The sequence below is a fragment of the Poecilia reticulata genome, chromosome 22 (assembly GCF_904066995.2).
Source record: "Poecilia reticulata chromosome 22, P_reticulata-male-v2, whole genome shotgun sequence".
In the NCBI taxonomy this organism is placed as follows: domain Eukaryota; kingdom Metazoa; phylum Chordata; class Actinopteri; order Cyprinodontiformes; family Poeciliidae; genus Poecilia; species Poecilia reticulata.
This window is the reverse complement of record NC_088851.1, coordinates 6,089,720-6,109,543: the sequence shown is the minus strand read 5'-3', so window position 1 is coordinate 6,109,543 and position 19,824 is coordinate 6,089,720. Positions and strand designations below refer to the sequence as shown.

General features: G+C 39.5%; 1 protein-coding gene and 1 gene segment (V, D, J or C); both read left to right on the top strand.

Moving 5' to 3' along the window:
* The first annotated feature begins 3,498 nt into the window (after window positions 1–3,498).
* slc2a1c (solute carrier family 2 member 1c) lies at window positions 3,499–9,498 on the top strand. 2 transcript variants are annotated; one of them, XM_008398885.2, is made up of 10 exons: window positions 3,499–3,583; window positions 3,786–3,884; window positions 4,884–5,044; window positions 5,135–5,375; window positions 5,480–5,642; window positions 6,662–6,846; window positions 6,984–7,085; window positions 7,591–7,692; window positions 8,245–8,448; window positions 8,886–9,498. In XM_008398885.2, exons 3-10 carry the CDS (start codon window positions 4,935–4,937, stop codon window positions 9,063–9,065), a joined length of 1,287 nt encoding a protein of 428 aa, XP_008397107.2. In that variant the 5' UTR covers window positions 3,499–3,583; window positions 3,786–3,884; window positions 4,884–4,934; the 3' UTR covers window positions 9,066–9,498. The 2 variants fall into 2 exon arrangements, with proteins under 2 accessions (XP_008397107.2, XP_017157878.2); XM_017302389.2 differs by lacking the exon at window positions 3,499–3,583 and having other exon boundaries at window positions 3,597–3,884.
* A 9,042-nt stretch (window positions 9,499–18,540) lies between these two features.
* Window positions 18,541–19,556, top strand: LOC145549991 (T cell receptor beta variable 7-2-like). The segment is given in 2 exon segments: window positions 18,541–18,826; window positions 18,904–19,556. Coding segments are annotated over 2 exon segments (396 nt in total).
* Window positions 19,557–19,824: the final 268 nt, after the last annotated feature.

Sequence of the window (19,824 nt, the reverse complement as noted above, 5' to 3'; positions counted from 1 at the left end):
TAACTCGGCAAACGGCGTGTATAAAAACACAAGGTTTTATGTTACACCAGAAGTGTAACATAAAACTAGAAGTGCGTTTCAGCTCATCTGTTTAGAATTTAGTTTTAATTAAACGCAACGTTCACCGACTCTCCAGATGTTCTTGTGGTGATGAGCAAAATTGCTTCATAATTTCCTGAGTTTTTTTTTTTTTAATCTTTAGGGTGCATTGAAACACTTAGGAACAGATCAGGAACCCCATTACAGGTAATTTGAAGAGAGCCATTAGTCTGTGCTGAGGTGGGAGTATGAGGGGGGAGGGAGAGGGGGTGTGCTAGCTATGCACTGCTCACCATTTGTGTCTGGTGCCCTCTGTGCCCCCCTCCCCCCACCCTCCCCGGCGGCAGCACCTGCCCAGCTGTCGGAGCTCGGTGGGGGTCACAGGGGGTCAGGGGGCTCGAAGGGTCACATTCCAGACAGGCGTATCCAGACCCTGATTAAGAACTCAGCTGCAGGATCAGAGCCTGCAGGTGGATGGTGCATTAAACCTCCTAAAGCAAACTACTCTTCTTCTTTTCTCTCTTTCTTTTTGTCATGTGAAACTCAAATGATGTGTATATGTACATCGTCTCTTTCGTTCTTCTGCCGGTTTTGTGCCAAACGTGGATTACTGTGCTGAACTCGCGTGTAAAAAAGTTAGTTCAAAGTGAAAGAATTTCAAAAGGCAAAACAAATTTTCCTGTGTCAAGTTCTGAACTGTATTTCCTTTAGTCATAACATTGTAATATTGATGTTTTCGAACTGTGTGGCTCACCTGTTAAAGCTACTCATGTCTTTGAGTTTGAATAAAGTCAGAAATGGTTAATGATGTCACGTCCTTCACTCTCCTAAATGAGACTAAAAGTGTCCAAGTTTCAAGAATATGAGAAGACCCATTCATGAAAACATGTATGAAATATATTAACGCCAAGAAAACATGTTGTTTACATCTTAATCAGAAAAATAAATAGGGAGCCTGTCGTTTTCACTGACTTCCAGCCACATGGTGCCGTTTTACAGCACAATCAAGTAGCTATGTTAACTCCAGTTGTTAGAAGAATGCTGCATATATCAAATGTGAGTGAAAAGAAATTTTACTTCACAATTTAATGCATTAAAATTGGGTCTCTGTGTCATTAAAAACAGCTGCTCTTTCTGAAACTCTGCCTTCAATAAGTCATCACAACATGGCTCCTCTATTAACCCTTTAACAAAGTTTTTACCAGTTTCCCTGAGAAGTAGCTCCTATAATGAGCTCAGCAGATGCTCAGTTCCAGAAGGTGTTTGCTAATTGCTGCTTGCTAGTCTGAAGGAGCTGAGTGGAGGAATTGTAGAGTAGCTGTGCTCTGCGAAATGGAAGCTGCAGCTCAGAGGAGGAGCTTTGTCCTGAAAGGCGGAGCTAGGTCCACCCAGGCGTTTCGCACAGCAGAATGGTTGCCATGAGAGATTAAAGGATTTTTCAAACATGCATGAAAGAAACAAGGCAACTCTCCAGGTATGTTTTTGATGAGGAGGTAGCATCATGATATGATGTAAAGCTCACAAAAGACTTCATATTAACTCAAACACTTCACCGTTCCAGTTTACTTCATGTTGTCAGAAAGACTCTACTGTGGCCATCAGTTCCCAAAAGTACGTGACCTTGTAAAAGCGCACGTGGAGTCAGTACAACCCCGCCGGACCTCGCTCAGGGTAAAAAGCTCACGTGCTACAATGGAGCACCGTCTTTTAAGACCGCGAGAGAGTTTAAAGGTTTACAGTAGTAGATTTGCTAAACTTTTGCTACAAAGTTGCAGCTCAGCGCTTCAAATCGATGTCCAATGTGCTTGACTGACATCTATGAGAGTTACAAGAATATGCTAATTTTCACATTTGTCAGTCTCTGGATCACTCTCCCCGTCTAGGAGTGTGAAGTCTGTTTTTAATTGAATCAAACCCTCAGCATTCAATATTCTTAGAAAGAGATACGATCCTGTGGAGCCATGAAGTTCTCTAAGAATTCCCATCTCAGCTAACAATATTATCATCAAACTGCAACAACCAACCCACCCTCACCCTCACCCACACACACACACGCACGCGCGTGCACACCCACACACGCACACACCTTACTCTAATGTCAGTGTTTTTCCCCCCTTCTAAAATGCCTCCTCTGTCCTCCAAGTTCATTTTCAGCTCTGACCTCAGAACAGTTTGTTTTTTCCCTCGTCCCAAACTCAGCCGCAGGCTTTGATTCGTACAGACGGATCCTCTGTCAGCTGGAGAGCGGAGGAGGCCCACTGGAACCGTTTTACCAGGTCCGCTAGAAATGCATCGGCTGGGTGTGACTGTGTAAGGGGGAAACCTGCAGGTCCAAAATATACGTGTGTGTCCTGAATAATGCACTGTCATTTCAGAAACGCAGGGGAACAAGAAGGGATCATTACGGTTATGAAGCAGCTATGAATTATGAACTCATCTCATTTTAACTGAAACAAGCATTTGGTGCTAAGGAGATTCAGACAAATTAACGCTACAGGATAAAAAACGAGAGATTTTTCAGTCCCCTGCTCTGGTAAGTTGGTTTAAGATGATTGAAATGCATCTGTCACTGTTTTTATGATTAACATTCAATGAGTTGTATTTTTGTATTTTGATGCAGCTCAAAGGCAGAGTGTGTAACATACTGAAACACTGAAACACATCAGGGGATTTAGTCACTAAATCCAGGTTAAAAACAGAAACAGCTGTTTTTTATTGCATTGAGTTTTAATGCAATAAAAACATCTGTTACTTTTTTTTGACTTCTTGTACTTGAACTTTGCAAAAGTTTAAAAACAATTCTCGTTTTTTAAAACTTTTTCCTTGTGATTCCTGTCTCAAAGACACAATTTGTTGTCATATATGAAAAGTAACATCGATGACATAATTTCAAAACACAAAAATGTAGTTTTTTTTTGTCGTGTCTGCTCTAATCCATTACATTTGTTTTCATCTTGAAACTTGTCGTGTTGGTATATTTTTTCATGACTTTGCCTGATAACCTTACATAAAACATGTATATTTGAGGTTTTATTTTAATTTGTTTCCATTTATTTGTGTGGTTCTACACACACACTTCTGAATCGATGTGTTGTAGAATCACCTTTCACTGTAATGACAGCAAATCTTTCTGTACCAGCCGCACACATCGGAAAACGTCTCAGCCAGAAAATAAGTAACGTTTAGATCTCGTGTTTATTACAAATATTGCTGATTGTTTCTTCTCTTTTAGTTTTGCTTAAGTAAATCAGGCCACACGGACATTTCACTACATATTTAGTCTGACAAGTGATTCTGTGTGAAACTCACTAAAACATTTTGATAACCACATGTCATATTTCTTCTTCTTTTAAAATGTTCATGATAATTCCAGGATTACAAGAAAGTGTGTGTTTTTCCAAAGAAGAAGAAATTATAGATAAAATCTGATGCTAATCTTTTGTGTTCATTTACTTTCAGAAAACTAGACAATAAATGCTCCTGCTTTCCAGGAGAGATATTCTGTCTCACCCCAACAGATGGCATCCAAAGAGGTTAAGTTGTGGTATTCCTATTTTATTTATTTATTTTTTTTTTTTACAAATCAACACAAAAATTCACTTCAACATGCCATTTGAATGAGAAGTATTGGTTCTGAGCAGTAACAAATTGTAGTTACAAGCTACAGTTGTTTTATTATTTTCTGGTCACATTTTTAAAGAAGTTGAGGTGAAATATTTGTGAAAATGCCCGGCTTGTTGTTTCAGAGACATCTGACAGCAACACTCCTGGCCTCCATCCTGGGAGCCGTGCTCGGCCCCCTGCAGATCGGCTACCACACTGGCAACGTCAACGCTCCGGCCAGGGTAAGAGGACGGCCAGATGACAGCATCTGTCCATTAGCATCCATGTAATTTCACTAAATGGTCACAAGTGAAACCAGGGGTGAGCGATAACTGCAGAACCAGAAAGAAAAAAATATTTTTTTTTATAATGAAATCAAGCTTTTGTCCTGATTTCAAATTATATAACACATTATTTAAATGTTTCACAATGGATTGAAATTTTACACTTTAAAAGTTCAATTTACATTATCTGCCACTTTCACTTATAATACTTATATTTTTCAAAATAATCTGCTAATCAAATGAGTAATTTTTCATTAATATAAAACAATTTTTTACTTAAAACAAGCTCCTATTTTTTGCTGAAAAGTTATCTATAAGTTAGATTTTGGGTTTTTGTAACCCGCTGCACATCCCAGGTGTCTACTTTACCAAGTCATAATTGCTTCATCCCCACAAATAAGGCCAGTTCATGAAGAAAAACATCAAAAACACAGAACAAGGTGGTAGAGAATGTAATGTCTTTAAGGTTTGCCAAATAGACGAGCCAACAATCTCTCTACATTGTCAAATAGTGAACATAGTTATGATACAGACTTGCTACATCTCCATGTCCTGTTTTTCTTTGTCTTCTGTCCCTTTATAATTACAAAATATGGAATAAATTAAGTAGACAACAAATCAAATGCCACTCCATGAAAAAAAGCGATGAGTCCAAAAGCAACCCAAACGGTCAGCCAAGTCTTGGGAATACTTCAGAGAAGCCAGACAGCAGGCAAACTGTTAAACAAATATCACACAGCCTTGTGAAGTTAGCAGCTGCCTAAACCTCAGTGGCTCGGGCCCTGAAGGTGTTTCCCACAGTCAGCAGAGTTTCACACTGCTGAACGTACACCAACACCACAGACTGTCTTCATATGGGACGTTCAACTGCAGCACTTCTCGTGATTCATTCGCACATCGGCATTGGGTTACATGGTCCAAGTTTTCCCGTCTTTTCCTTTTATCGCTGGTCTTCAGATCATCGAAGAGTTCTTCAACAGCACATGGAGAGCCAGACACAACCAGTCGATGACGGATCACAGCCTGACCCTGCTGTGGTCGCTTTCCGTCAGCATCAAGGACTTTGGAGCGTTGCTGGGATCTCTGGGGGTTAAACACCTGGCGGATTCATACGGCAGGTGAGAATCAAGAAAATAAGCGAAACGGAACTCAACAGCAGAGCTTCTACAATCTACTGACAAGCGTTTGTTTTTGCTCTCCCTGTGAAGACGAAATTCCATCCTGATCGCCAACTGTCTGTCAGTGGCAGCGGCGTGTGTTATGTTTGCCTCTAAAGCCAGCGGGTCGTTCGAGGTTCTAATCCTGGGACGGCTGGTGTTTGGCCTGTTCTGCGGTCTTGTGATGAGTCTAAACCAACTCTACATCCAGGAAGTGTCCCCTACCAATCTGAGAGGAGCCTTTGCCACACTCAACCAAGTGTCATTAGCCTCTGGCATCCTGATAGGGATGGTAAGGACGGTGCCGGTGATCTTTGGTTTGGATAGCTTAGCTCGTTCGTGAACGTCTTACAAACTATGAAGGGTGTAGAATAATGTATTTACCGTTTGCTACAGGTGGCTGGTCTGGAAACAACGCTGGGCACAAAGAGCAACTGGGCGATGATGCTGTCCCTGTCTCTCATCCCGGCCCTGACGCAGTATCTGGTTCTGCCTTTCTGCCCAGAAAGCCCTCGCTACCTCCTAATGAACCAGGGAGAGGAGAGGAAAGCAGAAACCGGTGGGTTTCTACTTCAATAGCCTCAATTAGGAAATCACAGGAGATGAAGTCAACCCAGAATCTACAATTGTCACAAAAAAAAAGAGTTTAAACACCTTTTACGATTCAGTATTTTGTTTGACAAGCTGAACATTTTGGTCAACCAACAGTACAATGACGCCAAATTACATACAAGGTCGATAAAGTCAGTGTTTTGAAATGTGGAAAAATCACAAGTTCAATTTGATTCCTGCGTTGGAAGGAAATTTATATAAATTACTGAAGTACAGTTTCAAAAAAGCCAATAGCCAGTGCTGCTGGTCATTGATCTTGAACCATTTCAAAACATTTCAAGGTTCATCATTCAACTCTGGGAACAATTTAATCAGTCACCAACCTTTATAGGTTTACAGCACAACTCAATGCAAGTTCAAGATGATCTCAAACTGTGAAAAAGAGATTTTAAAACCCAGCTATCAGTCAGTCACCACAACAGACTGTTAGAAAAAGACAGAACAAATAAAGATAGTTTTTGTATCTACAAATCTACAGCAGTTTGCCTGAGATGATCTTAGTTACTAATAACCCATAATATTCCAGTTTTAATTAAACTAAAATTGGGTGTGAAAATGGATGGCCACAAACGTGGACAAAATGAAGCAACTCTATGAAAAAGTGAAAGATGAAAAACGTAACTCGGTTGCGACCCAAAATGGATTTACAAGCAACTCAGTCATCTGGTGGTTTAGCTTTTCCTCTCACCGCCTCTTCAGGCGAGCCAAGAATATTTTTAATGGAGTCATATTAGAGGATGACGATGAGATGTTTAGCTGTTTGGGTTGCATTTATCCAATTTCAGCACCTAGAAAGAAATCTTTTGTATGTCTTAGTACATGAACGCATACGGCTTAAAAAATGCTGATAGGCAACTAGGTTGTGTTGACAGGACAAACTTTAGCCATCGAGAAACAAAATGCATGTAAAACACACAAATTCCACCAGCTCTATGAAAACACATCGTTGTTGTTTTCAACCTGCAGCCCTGTTGAAACTGCGAGGCCACGCTGACAAAGTGTCCAGTGAGCTGGAGGAGATGAAGGACGAGGCTGCACACATCCTGACCCGCTTCACCGTCCGGGATTTCCTCCAGAAACGGAGCTACAGGCAGCCGATCCTCATCGTTCTCCTCGTCAACTTAGGCAGCCAGCTTTCTGGATTCAATGCAGTAGGCAAAAAAAAAAACTTCCTAAAAACTTAAAGACATTACTTTTACTGGATTTGCAAATAAACAAGGCAATGCATGATTTCATTAACCCATCTTAAAGAAACACATTTCCCAGTAATTCTACTCTTTTATTCCAGATTATCAACTACTCCACTAAAATGTTCCAGGCCAAGTTCGATGGGGCCAAATATCTGACTCTAGGTGTGGGAGTTGTCAATGTCATCTTCACTTTGGTTGCAGTGAGTACAAATCATCTCCAATTCATTTGAACTACAGCAGAAAACACAGCAGCTGCATCAGAGGTCGGGATAAAGCCGACGTGTTGCTTCCAGGAAATGTCGTTCTTACTGCTTTTTATTTACAAATCAGGAATCTAATGTAAGGACACTGGGATCAGGGATAAAAAACTGGTGTAGATTTGGGTGAGGACAACATTATAAGGTCATTTCTACACTGCAGAGCAAACTACTGGGTGGAGCCAAGCCAAAGTGATGCTGCACAGCAGAGCTCATTCAGTGTGGTGGTGTTTAGCCAGTTAATAACATACAATCCATCTTAACGCACTAATTGTTTTTCATCTTTACAAACATATCCCACAATACACAAATAGAATCTTGCTTTGTAAAACTAATAATAAATTCTCAGAACTAATGTGAGATCTGAGCCAACCAAATTTTCATGGACATTTTGATGCAAACCAAATTCATTGGCCGTTTTTTCCTCCGTCTCATTATTTATCCCCAGTTCATCTTGATGGAGCGGGCCGGGAGGAGGAAGCTGTTGCTGACTGGTTTCCTCTCCATAGGAGTTTGTAATTTCCTTATGACCATAGTGGACTCTGTTCTGGTAAGTCCATCATAGTTTGGTCGTTTTCATGCTCGTTGGAAATGTGTCTTTAAAAGCAAGCAGTGAAAAACTTATGTTTTCTTGTTTCTTCTTCTTTTTAATCCTTTCTTTCCAAACACTGGACGTCAATAGATCTATTTGTATGGCTATCATTTTACTTCAATCAGTCTTTGGGTCTAGAGTTGTTTAAGGACAGATTTTGGTTAGCCGATTAAATCAACAGACTTTGACAAACAGGCTCTTCTGAACTAGCCATTAGCTTTAGCCTGGGAACCAACTACTTTCCAAATGATGAAAGTAGTCTGGGTCATTTAAGGCTGACCAGCTAGCCTGGAAAAACATTTGCTGCGGTCTGGATTTATCATCAACAACGACGTTGAGTTGCTGTCCTGGTTTGACATCCGCTGATGTCATTGTTACAACTAGAACCTCAGATTGTCCTGATGGACGTCAACATCCTCATCTCTGTACCTAACCAATCAAACTTTCCTTGACCTTGGGGCAAAACGCCACACCTGAGGCGTAAGAGTGACTGTTACTCCCTCTCTGCAGCACCTGGTCCCAGAGCTGCGGAGCCTGCAGGTCCTGCTGGTGTTCTGCGTGGTCTCGGCCTACGAGCTGGGCCCCGGCCCCATCTCCTGGTTCATCGCCGCCGAACTGTTCGACCAGCCCGGTAGACCGATCGCCATGGCTCTCACCAGCATGGTCAACTGGGGAGGGAAGTTCGTCCTCGCCCTCCTCTTCCCTCCGCTGCTGGTGAGTTTACGCGGTCGGACTTCTGAGGAAGCTTTGTGGGAGGCGAACGTCTTGTTTTTGTTGGTCGCCTAGCGCCTCGGAGACGTTGCTTTTAAACACAGACCGTAAAAATCCCCAGCCTGCTTTATGCCAGACATGCGTACTCGACGTGAAATGGAAATAAATTATGTACAGTTGTTGTTTAAGACGCATAAATCTCTCTCTAAAAGCTCGAAGCGAGGCTGAGATCATTGACCGAGTGATTGAATTGTCAGCTGTGGAGGGAAAGCGTAAGCCAACAGAGATCCGTTTTTTACGGCCTTTTTGGTTTTATAGCATCAAGTTTAAATCACGAGAGACCCATCAGGTTTTTTTAAGCGTAACATGGAAAGCAATAAATATGGTAGTTTTGTTTCTCTCCCTTTTTTTTTATTTGTATCCCTCCAAATCTCTTACAGAAAATCTGCGGGGCCTACGTCTACTTGATTTTCACGGCTGTGGCTCTGCTCGCCTTCGCCGTCACGTGGCTCCGCCTCCCGGAGACCAAAGGTCGCACGTTCGACGACATTGCGGAGGAGTTCAGAGGAGCGGAGGGAATCCCGCTGCATAACAGCGGCGGATTCAACACTTTCACCTGAGCATCAGATTATTCCTTCTCCAGCAGAAACTGTTCCAGCCTGCCAACATAATAATAAAGAAAAGATTCTTAAAATATATATTTTGTGTGTTAGCTACACCACACCTCAAATTTAATTTATCCTTTTGATTAAAATCTCAGAAAAAGAAATGTACAGCTCTAGACGAATGCCATCTGAAATAATCATGATCCTTAAAAGAACATTTTTAAAACATTTTAGATGTTTTTTTTTTCATTATTATTCTTAGTGGAAAGATCTGATTTATACAGCATTTGTAGCCACATTATTCTGTAAGACACACAGATGTTTAAAATAATGTTAAAATGTAACCGGATCCCGGTTTTATGTAACGTTAATGAAATTAGTACCATATATTTTGTTAGACTCTGTAACTTTAAAGTTCTGTCATATATTGAACTATATTTAATCATTATTACACTGACCTCCTGGTTGTTTTTTCCTCATGTTGAGGTTCACTGGGTGAAACATCTTCTGTTATGTTACAACCACCCAGGGGCGGATCGAGAAAAATATTTATGGGATGGCAAGAGGGTGGCAGGGATATTTTCAGGGGTGGCAGCATATGTCAGTATGTGTGTGTATACACACACACACACACACACACACACACACACACACACACACACACACACACACACACACACACACACACACACACACACACACACACACACACACACCACATATATATATATATACACAGGGGTGAAATATATATACATACATATTACTTCTATGTGCTTTGGAGTTTCTGTCCTGATAATTTTTTTGCGAAGCAATAAAAGCTGGTAGCTCTTGATCTGCTACAAAATAAAGCTGTATGTCCTTCAGCCCACTGGCTGCAATGTTGACACCTTGAGATTCCATGAGACCTAAATCCTGAACATCATGGCATGGAGTGATCCTAGTTTTCCATGTCTGGCATATAACCAATCATTTATCTTTTAAACCAGTTCTATTGATCCTGTGTCCAGACAGAGGGATAATCAGTAGCCCAGCATCATGACCTGTTTGTTCTGAAGATCCTGCAGCTTCCACTTCTCTTCCTAACATGGCGCCTCCTCACCCTGACTCTCGTACTGATAGGAGGAACCACAGAGCTCTGTTAGGTTAAAGCTCATCTTCTGAAGTTGGGATATTTTTCCTCCAACAGGTTCCAGAGGAATCACCTCAAATCAGATGTTGGACTGGATTTTATTTCAATGTCATTTGTGAATGTTAGAGCCTCATTTTCAACAGTGGAGCTACAAAGGTTGAAAAAGGTTATTATTTTGGAGAAAATCTCATCAACATCAATATTTCCACTAAATAAGAAGCAAAAAACTAAATTGTTTGATAAAGGACAAGCCTCTCAGACTCTGAGCTCGACCGCATCAAACAGAGATTACGTTAAAAATATAACATTTAGTCCGTTACAATATCAGGTTTGCAGGCTTGATATTTATTTTGCGATCATTAATAAGCCTCTCATGAACACAGCAGTGATTGACTAGTTAATCTTAAACTCCTGCTCTACTATTTATTTTGATAATGGAACCGAAATGCACAGAATTGCACAACACCTTGTTGAAACAATAATTGCTGAGATTATTATTTTTGTTGTGTCATTAATTTGAACACGTTTTGCTGACTTAGTTGTTGTTGTTCTTTAATAAAGTTACGAACGTTTTAAGCGAGCCATAGGAGGACGTGCTGCTCTCAGCCTCTTGGCGGCGTTCAGTTTGTCACCTAATGCCGAGATCGACTCAAAACCTTTTGCGATCGACATATCGCGCCGCTGCTCTAGCAAAGCACAAACAGTTCAGAAACAATATGAAATGAGAAAAAAAGTTATTTATTAACTGATTAAGTTGTGTTTTAGATTGTTCTTGAAAAACTAATCAGTCACGGTTAATTAGTGGGTGAACTCACGGCTGCACGGTGAATCCATTGATTGTTTTACAGCAGACAGCCGCTCCTCTCCCTTGCAGGTACTGCGTACCCCCGCTAAATCTTTTAGGGGTACGCAGTACCCTGCCGTACCCCCTTACTTTCACCCCTGTATATGACGTCTCACTCTCACGTTTAGCTTACACAGACCTAACATTGGACTTAATTTACTTGATTTACTAGTTGCAAAATGTTTTAACTTGCATTCATGTAGCACTGAGGATTAAATATAATTTCTTAATATAGTATAGTTAATTATTTTTATGTCTTTCATACTCCTGCTAATTGATATGCATTACTGGATTGGACAGTGCCTTTTAGTGACTATGTGATTCATTGAGTTATGTCCAGAAAACCATTTTATCCCAATACAGGACGAGCAGAAATCTGTCACAAAAATATTTGTAGCGCCATCATTTGTATTTTTTTTTTATAACTTTATTTTTATTTTTGTTAATGTTATTAGAACACAATCAAAAAAAAAGATCAAACAATAGAAATTATAAAACAATAGAGAGAATAGAAAATATAAGAAACAAAAAATACAGAATAAAAACAAAAATCACATCAGGGGGGACTCATTTTTGTAACTCAAAACAAAAACAGAAGGGGACCATTCCTATCCAAAATTAGTCCTGTCTCGATGTGAAGTTTGTCCATTTTTCCCATTTGTCCATGCATTGCTGTTCCTGTGTCCTCAGTCTATATGTTAGAATCTCCATCTCAAATAATGAGTTCACAGTCTGTATCCATTCCTTTGTGGTAGGAGGTTCAGGTTTGCACCACTTCCTGGTTATGACCTTTTTGGCTGCCACCAACAGAATTTTTAACAAATAACAATCATAATTAAGTACAGCATTGTCCAAATAACCAAGATATAAGACCAGGCCAGACTTGGGTATTGAGTAACCCAAAATCGTTACAATCTTATTGTGTATTTTGTTCCAGAACTGTGTAATTCTAGGGCAAAGCCAGAAAATATGCGTGTGATTAACATTAAGAGCTCCACAATCTCTCCAACATGGTTGGTCTCTAGATTTGAATTTACTAGTAATTTGAGGTGTTCTAAAAAATCTAATTATATTTTTCCAACAATGTTCTCTCCAAATTCTGGAAGAGGATGTTGTAATTTGAGTCTTCCAAATATTCAGCCAGCCATCTTCAGTTAGCTGAATACCAAATTCCTTCTCCCATTTTGTTTTAATATTCAATGTATTAGTGCCTCTATTTTCTAACAAATATTTATAGAGTAAAGACACTATTCTATGTTTTTACCCTTATAGGTCTCTATCAGCATTTTGACAATCCCATTTTCATTTGGGTCTATTTTTTGTTTTATTTCTTTGTTATAAAAGTCCCTTAATTGTAAGTATCTAAAATGATCTTGAGTTCTTAGAGCAAACTCTTGCTGTAGTTCATGGAAACTTTTAAAGTGTCCATCTTTAAGGACAACGCATAATGCTGTTAAGTCTCTTTCTAGCCATTGTTTAAATTGTGGGTCCTGAATAAAATATTTATTGTAGGCTGGCCACTGGATCAAACATAATTGTTTCTCTAATTTGTATTTTCGGATTATATATAACCATTTACCCAGTGAAAACCTAGTAATAGCATTAACATTCTTAAGTATATTCTTAATGGTCTCAATATCTCCAATAATACTTCGCAATTCTCTTCCATTGACTTTTTGTTCAATATTTTTCCATTTCGCTTCATAATTTTTGGCGCTTATATTTATTATGGGAGCTATTTGGGCAGCGTGGTAATATTTTCTAAAGTCGGGTAATGCCATACCTCCTTTCTCTTTTGGTATTTGTAAAATTTCAAATTTTATTCTGGGTTTTTTAGCGTTCCATATGAATCTAGATATAATCTGGTTCCATGTTTTAAACTGTCTATCCGGGATTTCTATAGGTAATGCCAAGAAGAGGTACAATAACCTTGGTGACACGTTCATTTTTATCGCTTCAATTCTGGAGCTGAAGTCTAGTGTTAGGACATCCCACCTTCTAATGTCCTTCCTAATTTCTTGATCCACTTTAGTAAAGTTAGCTTTATATAGATCACCTCTGTCTTTCGTTAATTGTACTCCTAGGTATGTCATCATAGTAGAGCTCCAATTTAAGTTATATTTTCTACGTATCATTTCAGATGGAGTATAACCAAATGTCAAAACCTGTGTCTTTTTCAAATTTAATTTGTATCCTGAATAAAAGCCAAATATCTCTAACTGGTTGATTAGACAAGGCAGCGAGTTTTCAGGGTCTGATAAATAGCAAATTACATCATCTGCAAACAAACCTATTGTATGGGACTCATTATGTATATCAATACCCTTAAGATCCTTATGTTGTCTTATATGTTGTGCGAGTGGTTCAATATAAATTGCAAATAAAGTTGGTGATAAACAGCAACCCTGACGTGTAGAACGTTCTAGTTTTATATTGTCAGTTAGATTTCCATTAATCTTGATTCTGGCCACTGGTGATTGGTATAAAGTCCTCACACACTGTACAGCTTTTTCATTAAAACCAAATTTTTCGAGTGCTTTATATAAGAAGTTCCAGCCCACGCTGTCAAAAGCTTTCTCTGCATCGAGACCAATTAAGATAGCTGTTATTTTTTTATTTTGAGTATGATCTATTATGTGAAGTGCCCTCCTGATGTTATCTCGCGTTTGGCGACCTTTAATAAATCCTGTTTGGTCCTCGTCTATGATATCTCCAATGAATTGCTCAAATCGTTTTGCTAAAATAGAGGTATAAATTTTATAATCCATGTTTAGAATAGATATAGGTCTATAATCAGAGCATGTTTCACTCCTCCTCTTTTTTGGAATGACTGTTATAATCGCTTCTCTCCAAGATGGCGGCAGCACTGCATGTTCCAATGTATAATTAAATGATTTTTCTAGTAATGGTAGAAAATCTTCACTAAAGGATTTGTACCACTCAGATGGCAGTCCATCACTTCCTGGTGTCCATCATTTGTATTTTGTTTCTGTTTCTGTTAGTTCTGTCAATATGCAAGAAGGATCAAATGTATCTTATATTGGTCAATCGTTTTATTTTAAATATGCTGTAGGAGCCATAGTTTGATGATTAGTTCAGTTTTTTGTCGCTTGTTTAACTTTTAGGAATTGCAGTGGCTGCAGACAGTGCGCCACAATAAAGGCACAATAAAGCTGATAAACAGGTGAAGAACCAAACACCACTTCTATTCTGGCTTTCCTCGCTGTGTGTGTCGGCTTTACGCGAACCCGTTGCCATGGCAACCGACAGACAACAGCTCACCGAGCAGATGGAGCAGAGATTACCGATCAGGGGAATCAACACCAAAAAACAAAAAATTTCCCACACAAAAAAGAAGCAAAAACACCAAAACATAACATTCAGTCTGTTACATTATTCCGTCAGGTTTGATGTCTATATTGTCATTATTAATAAGTTTTCGCCCGACTACCGCTGTGGTTGATTAGCTGATTTAAACAGCCGCTCTACTGATGTGACCTGATTCAGTGCTAACGGAACCAAAACACACCGAACTGCGCAGCACATGTTAATGTCAATAGAAGGCTAGCAACAGTTAGGCTAGCATAACTGACCCACTACTCCCTTATTCAATGTTTTCTTTAAGTTAAAACTTTTTGCTCACCTGTTAAATCTGAAGCCCTTGTTATCCAATTCATAGAGTTGAATTAACCGCTAAATATTGCGTCCATTTTTCTGATTCTTTGTGTGACTGTGGTATTTTCTGACCACCCATAATGTTGACTCAATGGACAGCAATGGTGCATGTGTGGCGCACGATAAGTTATGTAATGTCCAGTCCAGTAATATATCCATCAATGCTGCTGCCTCGCGCTACTCAGCAGTAGGTGTCAGGTTACGTTGTGTTGCATTCAATGTTGTCGGAAAAAAGAGATTCGTGCGCTTAATGTCCGATTTCCCATAACTATTTGGGGTGGCAACAGGGGTGGCAAGGCTCTCATTTGGGGTGGCAACTGCCACCTCATGCCACCTCAGTAGATCCGCCCCTGCAACCACCACATGTCAACTTCAAAAAGTTGTAAATATTAATAATTAGAAATGCCATTATGAACTTCAGTACTCGCTGTCTCTGGAAAATATTCATGATTTACTTAAAATGTCTGATCTATAGCAGTAAAAGTTTCCATTCTAAAAAAAGGGGGGGGGGGGGATGATAAAAGTTCATTTTATTTCCATCCCAGTAATGCAAAAATATATTTGTTCATATTTCTGTGCATTGTTAGAAAAAAGGTTTTGTTATCATATCCAAGATTTGGACAGCAGAAAAAGATTTCTTTACCTTTTAGAAACAACTTAGTGTCACATTTTTAAGGTACTTCGACACGTTGTAATAATATAACACTTGTAAAAACATTGTGCGTTCAAAAATTCCCAATTTTGAGTGGAAATAAAAAAAATGCAGTGAGAACAAAGATCGCTCTATTCAACTTATTGTGTTTTCATAAACAAAGCCGCACTTATCCAAAAAGTACATAAACACACACACCCCACCACCCCCCAACACACACACACATGTGCACACGCACACGCACACACACACACGCACACACACACACACACACACACACACACACACACACACACACACACACACACACACACACACCCACGCACACACACACACACACACACACACACACACACACACACACACGCACACACACACACACGCAATAAAATGTCAACGGACACAGACGGGTCAATGTAAATCACAAATCCAGCCACTAGGGGGACCTCAAGAACCATTTCTATCAGTCAGACTGCTGGTTTTAAAGGGTCACACCAACACAAATATTGAAAATATATTTTGAAATGTTTTTTTCAATTCATTGTTAGGCTCACAGTGTCTTTCTGAATGAACGTGGGTGTTATGACGTCAGGTAATCCACATGTCTGGAAAAAAAGAATAGAGCTCCAACCTAAAAAAAACATGAGTTAATTTGTTACATATAATCAAATTCAGTTCGTTCAACTTCCATTAGTTACTTGATTTGCCTAACATGACAACTTTACATTATTTACTTGGGTAAACATAATTTGATTACTTGTTACAAATTAACTTATTTTATTAATAGTTGGATCACCTATTTTTTGGGGGGGGTTTTCAGAGTGGAAACATTTTTGTTACTAAATTTGGGAAATGTTATTTAAGATAAAGTTAGCACAGCTGTCTGTGTGAAGGCCCAGGTGACGGTGCAACTAAAGTGCTTCATGTTTCCAAATGTTCTGGTATGAAACACGTCTGAAGGAATGATGAGGCTCTTTGTGTTCAACAGCCACCGAAAAGAAGCACAACTTTCAACATTTCAGCACCAACCAAACCTGATGACGGTTTGTGTTTCTGTGATACGGGCAAAACCAGAAACTGAGTCACATGACATGTGAAACTGAGCTGAACAAAAACCCACCTGCAGTTTATTTCCTGTAGAGAAGCGGGCTCACTACAAGAATCTAACAATCCCAAAAACAACCGTCTTCCTTAAAACACGTCGAATATGGGTTTGACTGTGATTTAGAGATAGTAAGGGGGGGAAAAACAGCTTGACTAACACATAATGTGGGAAAACCTTTGTGTTTGTAGGCTACTAGATTGAAAAATATTTGCTCATGTCTTAAAGCTGGAGTAACTTAGGAAACATGTTTTTTTTACATATTTGTTGAAAGTGTTACTATGTTGCGACAGTATGGTATGAGACAATTTGTGGGAAAAAAAACAATCAAGCTCCTCCGCCTTCTGCCACTGTTCCCGGTGCCAACTCGAAACAACCAATCAGAACCAGAAGGCGGGATTTAGCTCTGTCAATCATTCCCATGTGTAAGCCACGCCCACTCCAAATCCAAATCTTGATAGGTCTAAGTAGCTAACAGTTTTAACAAATATGTAAAAAACAGTTTGTTTGAGGTTTTTAAAAAAAATAAAAGTTACATACTGCCACTTTAATAAAAAAAAAAAAAAAAACCCTGAAAAGAATAAAAGTTCCTGCAATCTCCACATTTGTGTTTCCTGTTTCTTCTCTATCTGAGACTCAGTGATGCCGTCGTGTTTTTTGACTCCTCCCCTGTCGTCACATCCAGAACCTGATCCTGCTGCTAAACAGACTGGACCTGCAACAAGAGCTGCTAAACCCAGAGGATCACATCACGGCTGCTTCAATATGATCTTCATGGTTTTCATGTTTACTTTTTCATATTTACATGTAATCAACGGTAAGAAGAAGAAAAAAAAAAAGCATTCTCCAGACAAGATAAAACAAAGATGAAAATGTCTCCTTTTTTTTAAAAACATTTTTCTGCTTCTCTACAGGAGCTTCTGACTCCAAACATGTCGGCCAAACTCCTCCTTCCATCATTAAGAAAACTGGGGAATCTGTGGACAAAGAGATCAGATGTTCCCACAGCATCCCGAACCACGACGTGATTCTGTGGTACAAACAAGACGAGAACAGAACCCTGCAGCTCCTGGGATATCTGAATCTCAACTATGTCACTGTTGAACGAGATGTGAAGAAAACAATCAGCTTTGAAGGAGACGGGCGCACGCACTCGGACCTCACTGTGTCTGATCTGACAGCAGACGACAGCGCCGTGTATTTCTGTGCTGCCAGATACGCACAGTGCTGCAGCTTTACTGAAAGTCAATGCAAAAACCCCCATCAGTCACCAACAGAACACCTGCAGCCTGATTCTCTCACCAGTTTCCTCCTGTGGTCAGACTGGGATACGACAAACTGCTTTGGCAGGTTAATCAGATGCAAAGCTAAGTGCAATTTTTTTGGTCCCCATGTTAAAAAAAAAAAAAGATGCAGAAACACTTCAATTAAATTCATGATTAAGTGGAAAAGGTTCTTCTTGGCCAGTGTGAAGCTGTGGGTCAGTTTCTCTGAGAACGATATGAAAGTCCACAACTCAGCGAGGGGATTTGAAACGGCAGAAAGATTTGAAATAAGAATAGAAAATGAGTCACAAATTCAATTCTGTTCATTTATGCAGCGCCAATTCACAACGATCTTTTTCCAGAGGCGCCAACCAGTTTGTTCACATCTGTAGTTTTAAGTATCAATAAAAAAAAACAAACATGCAACCTCCCTGTATGAATACACAATTTGAAAATGAAGCTGTAATTATGAACTTTAATTTTAATAAAGTTCTAAAGCAAGAAGATATTCAGTTCACATGGACACCAAATTTTCATACATTATTTTGTCACCTTCCCAAAATAATGGCCTAAGTCTTTCTTTCATTTTTATTACTTTTTTTGGCAAAAAAAAAAAAATCATCTTTTATTGTTTATTTATAAATAAATAAATAAATAAATAAATAAATAAATAAATAAATGAATGAATGAATGAATGAATGAATGAATGAATGAATGAATGTTAACATATCACTTGTTACTCATTACAAAAAAAAGTAAAACACACACATTAAACCCAGAAATGAATAAATGATGATAATACTGAGTCTCTCGCTGAGGGAAAAACCTTTCAAAAAATGTGAAACATTTTCTATAGTAAGTATTTTTTCTGAATCCTTTTCTTTTGGATTAATATTTCAGCAAACTCTTAGGTATCTACAGGAAATGCAGGAACGGGGCGGATCTCTTTTCCGTCCTCTAGATGAGTTTTAGACTGAAGGTGTGAACCTCCTCCTTCCTGCAGGTTTTCTATCTCTGCTGCTCAGACAGATGGACTTTATGAAAGATGAATAAACTCTTCAGAAAACAACTTCTGCAATTTCTGGCCTCTTTCCTGTGGATTTCAGGTGACGTTCAATTTAAAAGGCTTTTATGACAGTCACATCTTTATTTATGTGCAGCATTTACCTCATCATGCACACAGGTTTTGCTGGTGGGAGTGATGTCACCCAGCCCGCCGTTTTATGGAAGAACAAGAGTGACGACGCGACAATCGACTGCAGCCACAAAAAGGGCGAGTTGTACTTCCAGATGTACTGGTTCAGGCAGCTGCCGGGGAAAACGATGGAGCTCGTCGTCTTCACCACGGCGGGCAGCAGCAAGCACGACTTCGGGAGCTTCAGCCAGGAGAAATTTTCAGCCACCAAAGCGAAGGCTGAGAGCGGAGCGCTGACGGTGAAGAGCCTGGAGCCGGCAGATGAAGGCCTGTACTTCTGCGCCGTGAGTTCAGCACAGTGGTGCAGACGGCAAGAAGGCTGAACAAAAACCCTCACAGGCAACAGAAGCTTACTGTGTTTGGACAGCAGGGGGAGACACACCCTTGTCCCCTAATGGGGTTGGAAGGGTTGCTGGTGCCCATCTCCAGCTAACGTTCCGGGCGAGAGGCTTGGTCACCCTGGACAGGTCGCCAGTCTGTCGCAGGGCAACACAGAGACACACAGGACAAACAACCACATACACACAGACTCACACCTAGGGGCAATTTGGAGAGGCCAATTAACCTGACAGTCATGTTTATGTTCCATATCAAAAATTTTAATGTTCTTAAAGGGCCGGTTGCGCCAGAATGTTTTGATAAATCCCATTAAACTGTTAAAATATCAATAAATAGCTGGGGGGGGAGGAGGGGGGTTAACAGTCAATAACTGTTTCTTAAAATATTGATATATATGTGATCAGTGTGAATATAGTTTTCACACTGATCAGTCCCTCCAGGATCTTGATTGTTTTTGTATTTAAGAAAAATTAAAAATACAAAAACAATTAGATTTTTTTTAGAAACATTTGTGAAATATTTTTACCATATTTGCACTAATGTTCGATATTAAAAGTGACTTTTTATTAA

Coding starts and splice junctions, on each gene's coding strand:
- slc2a1c (XM_017302389.2), top strand. CDS start 3,765: ATGCCCGGCTTGTTGTTTCAGAGACATCTGACAGCAACACTCCTGGCC. Junction 5,376..5,479: donor CTGGCATCCTGATAGGGATG/GTAAGGACGGTG, acceptor CGTTTGCTACAG/GTGGCTGGTCTGGAAACAAC. Junction 8,449..8,885: donor TCCTCTTCCCTCCGCTGCTG/GTGAGTTTACGC, acceptor AATCTCTTACAG/AAAATCTGCGGGGCCTACGT.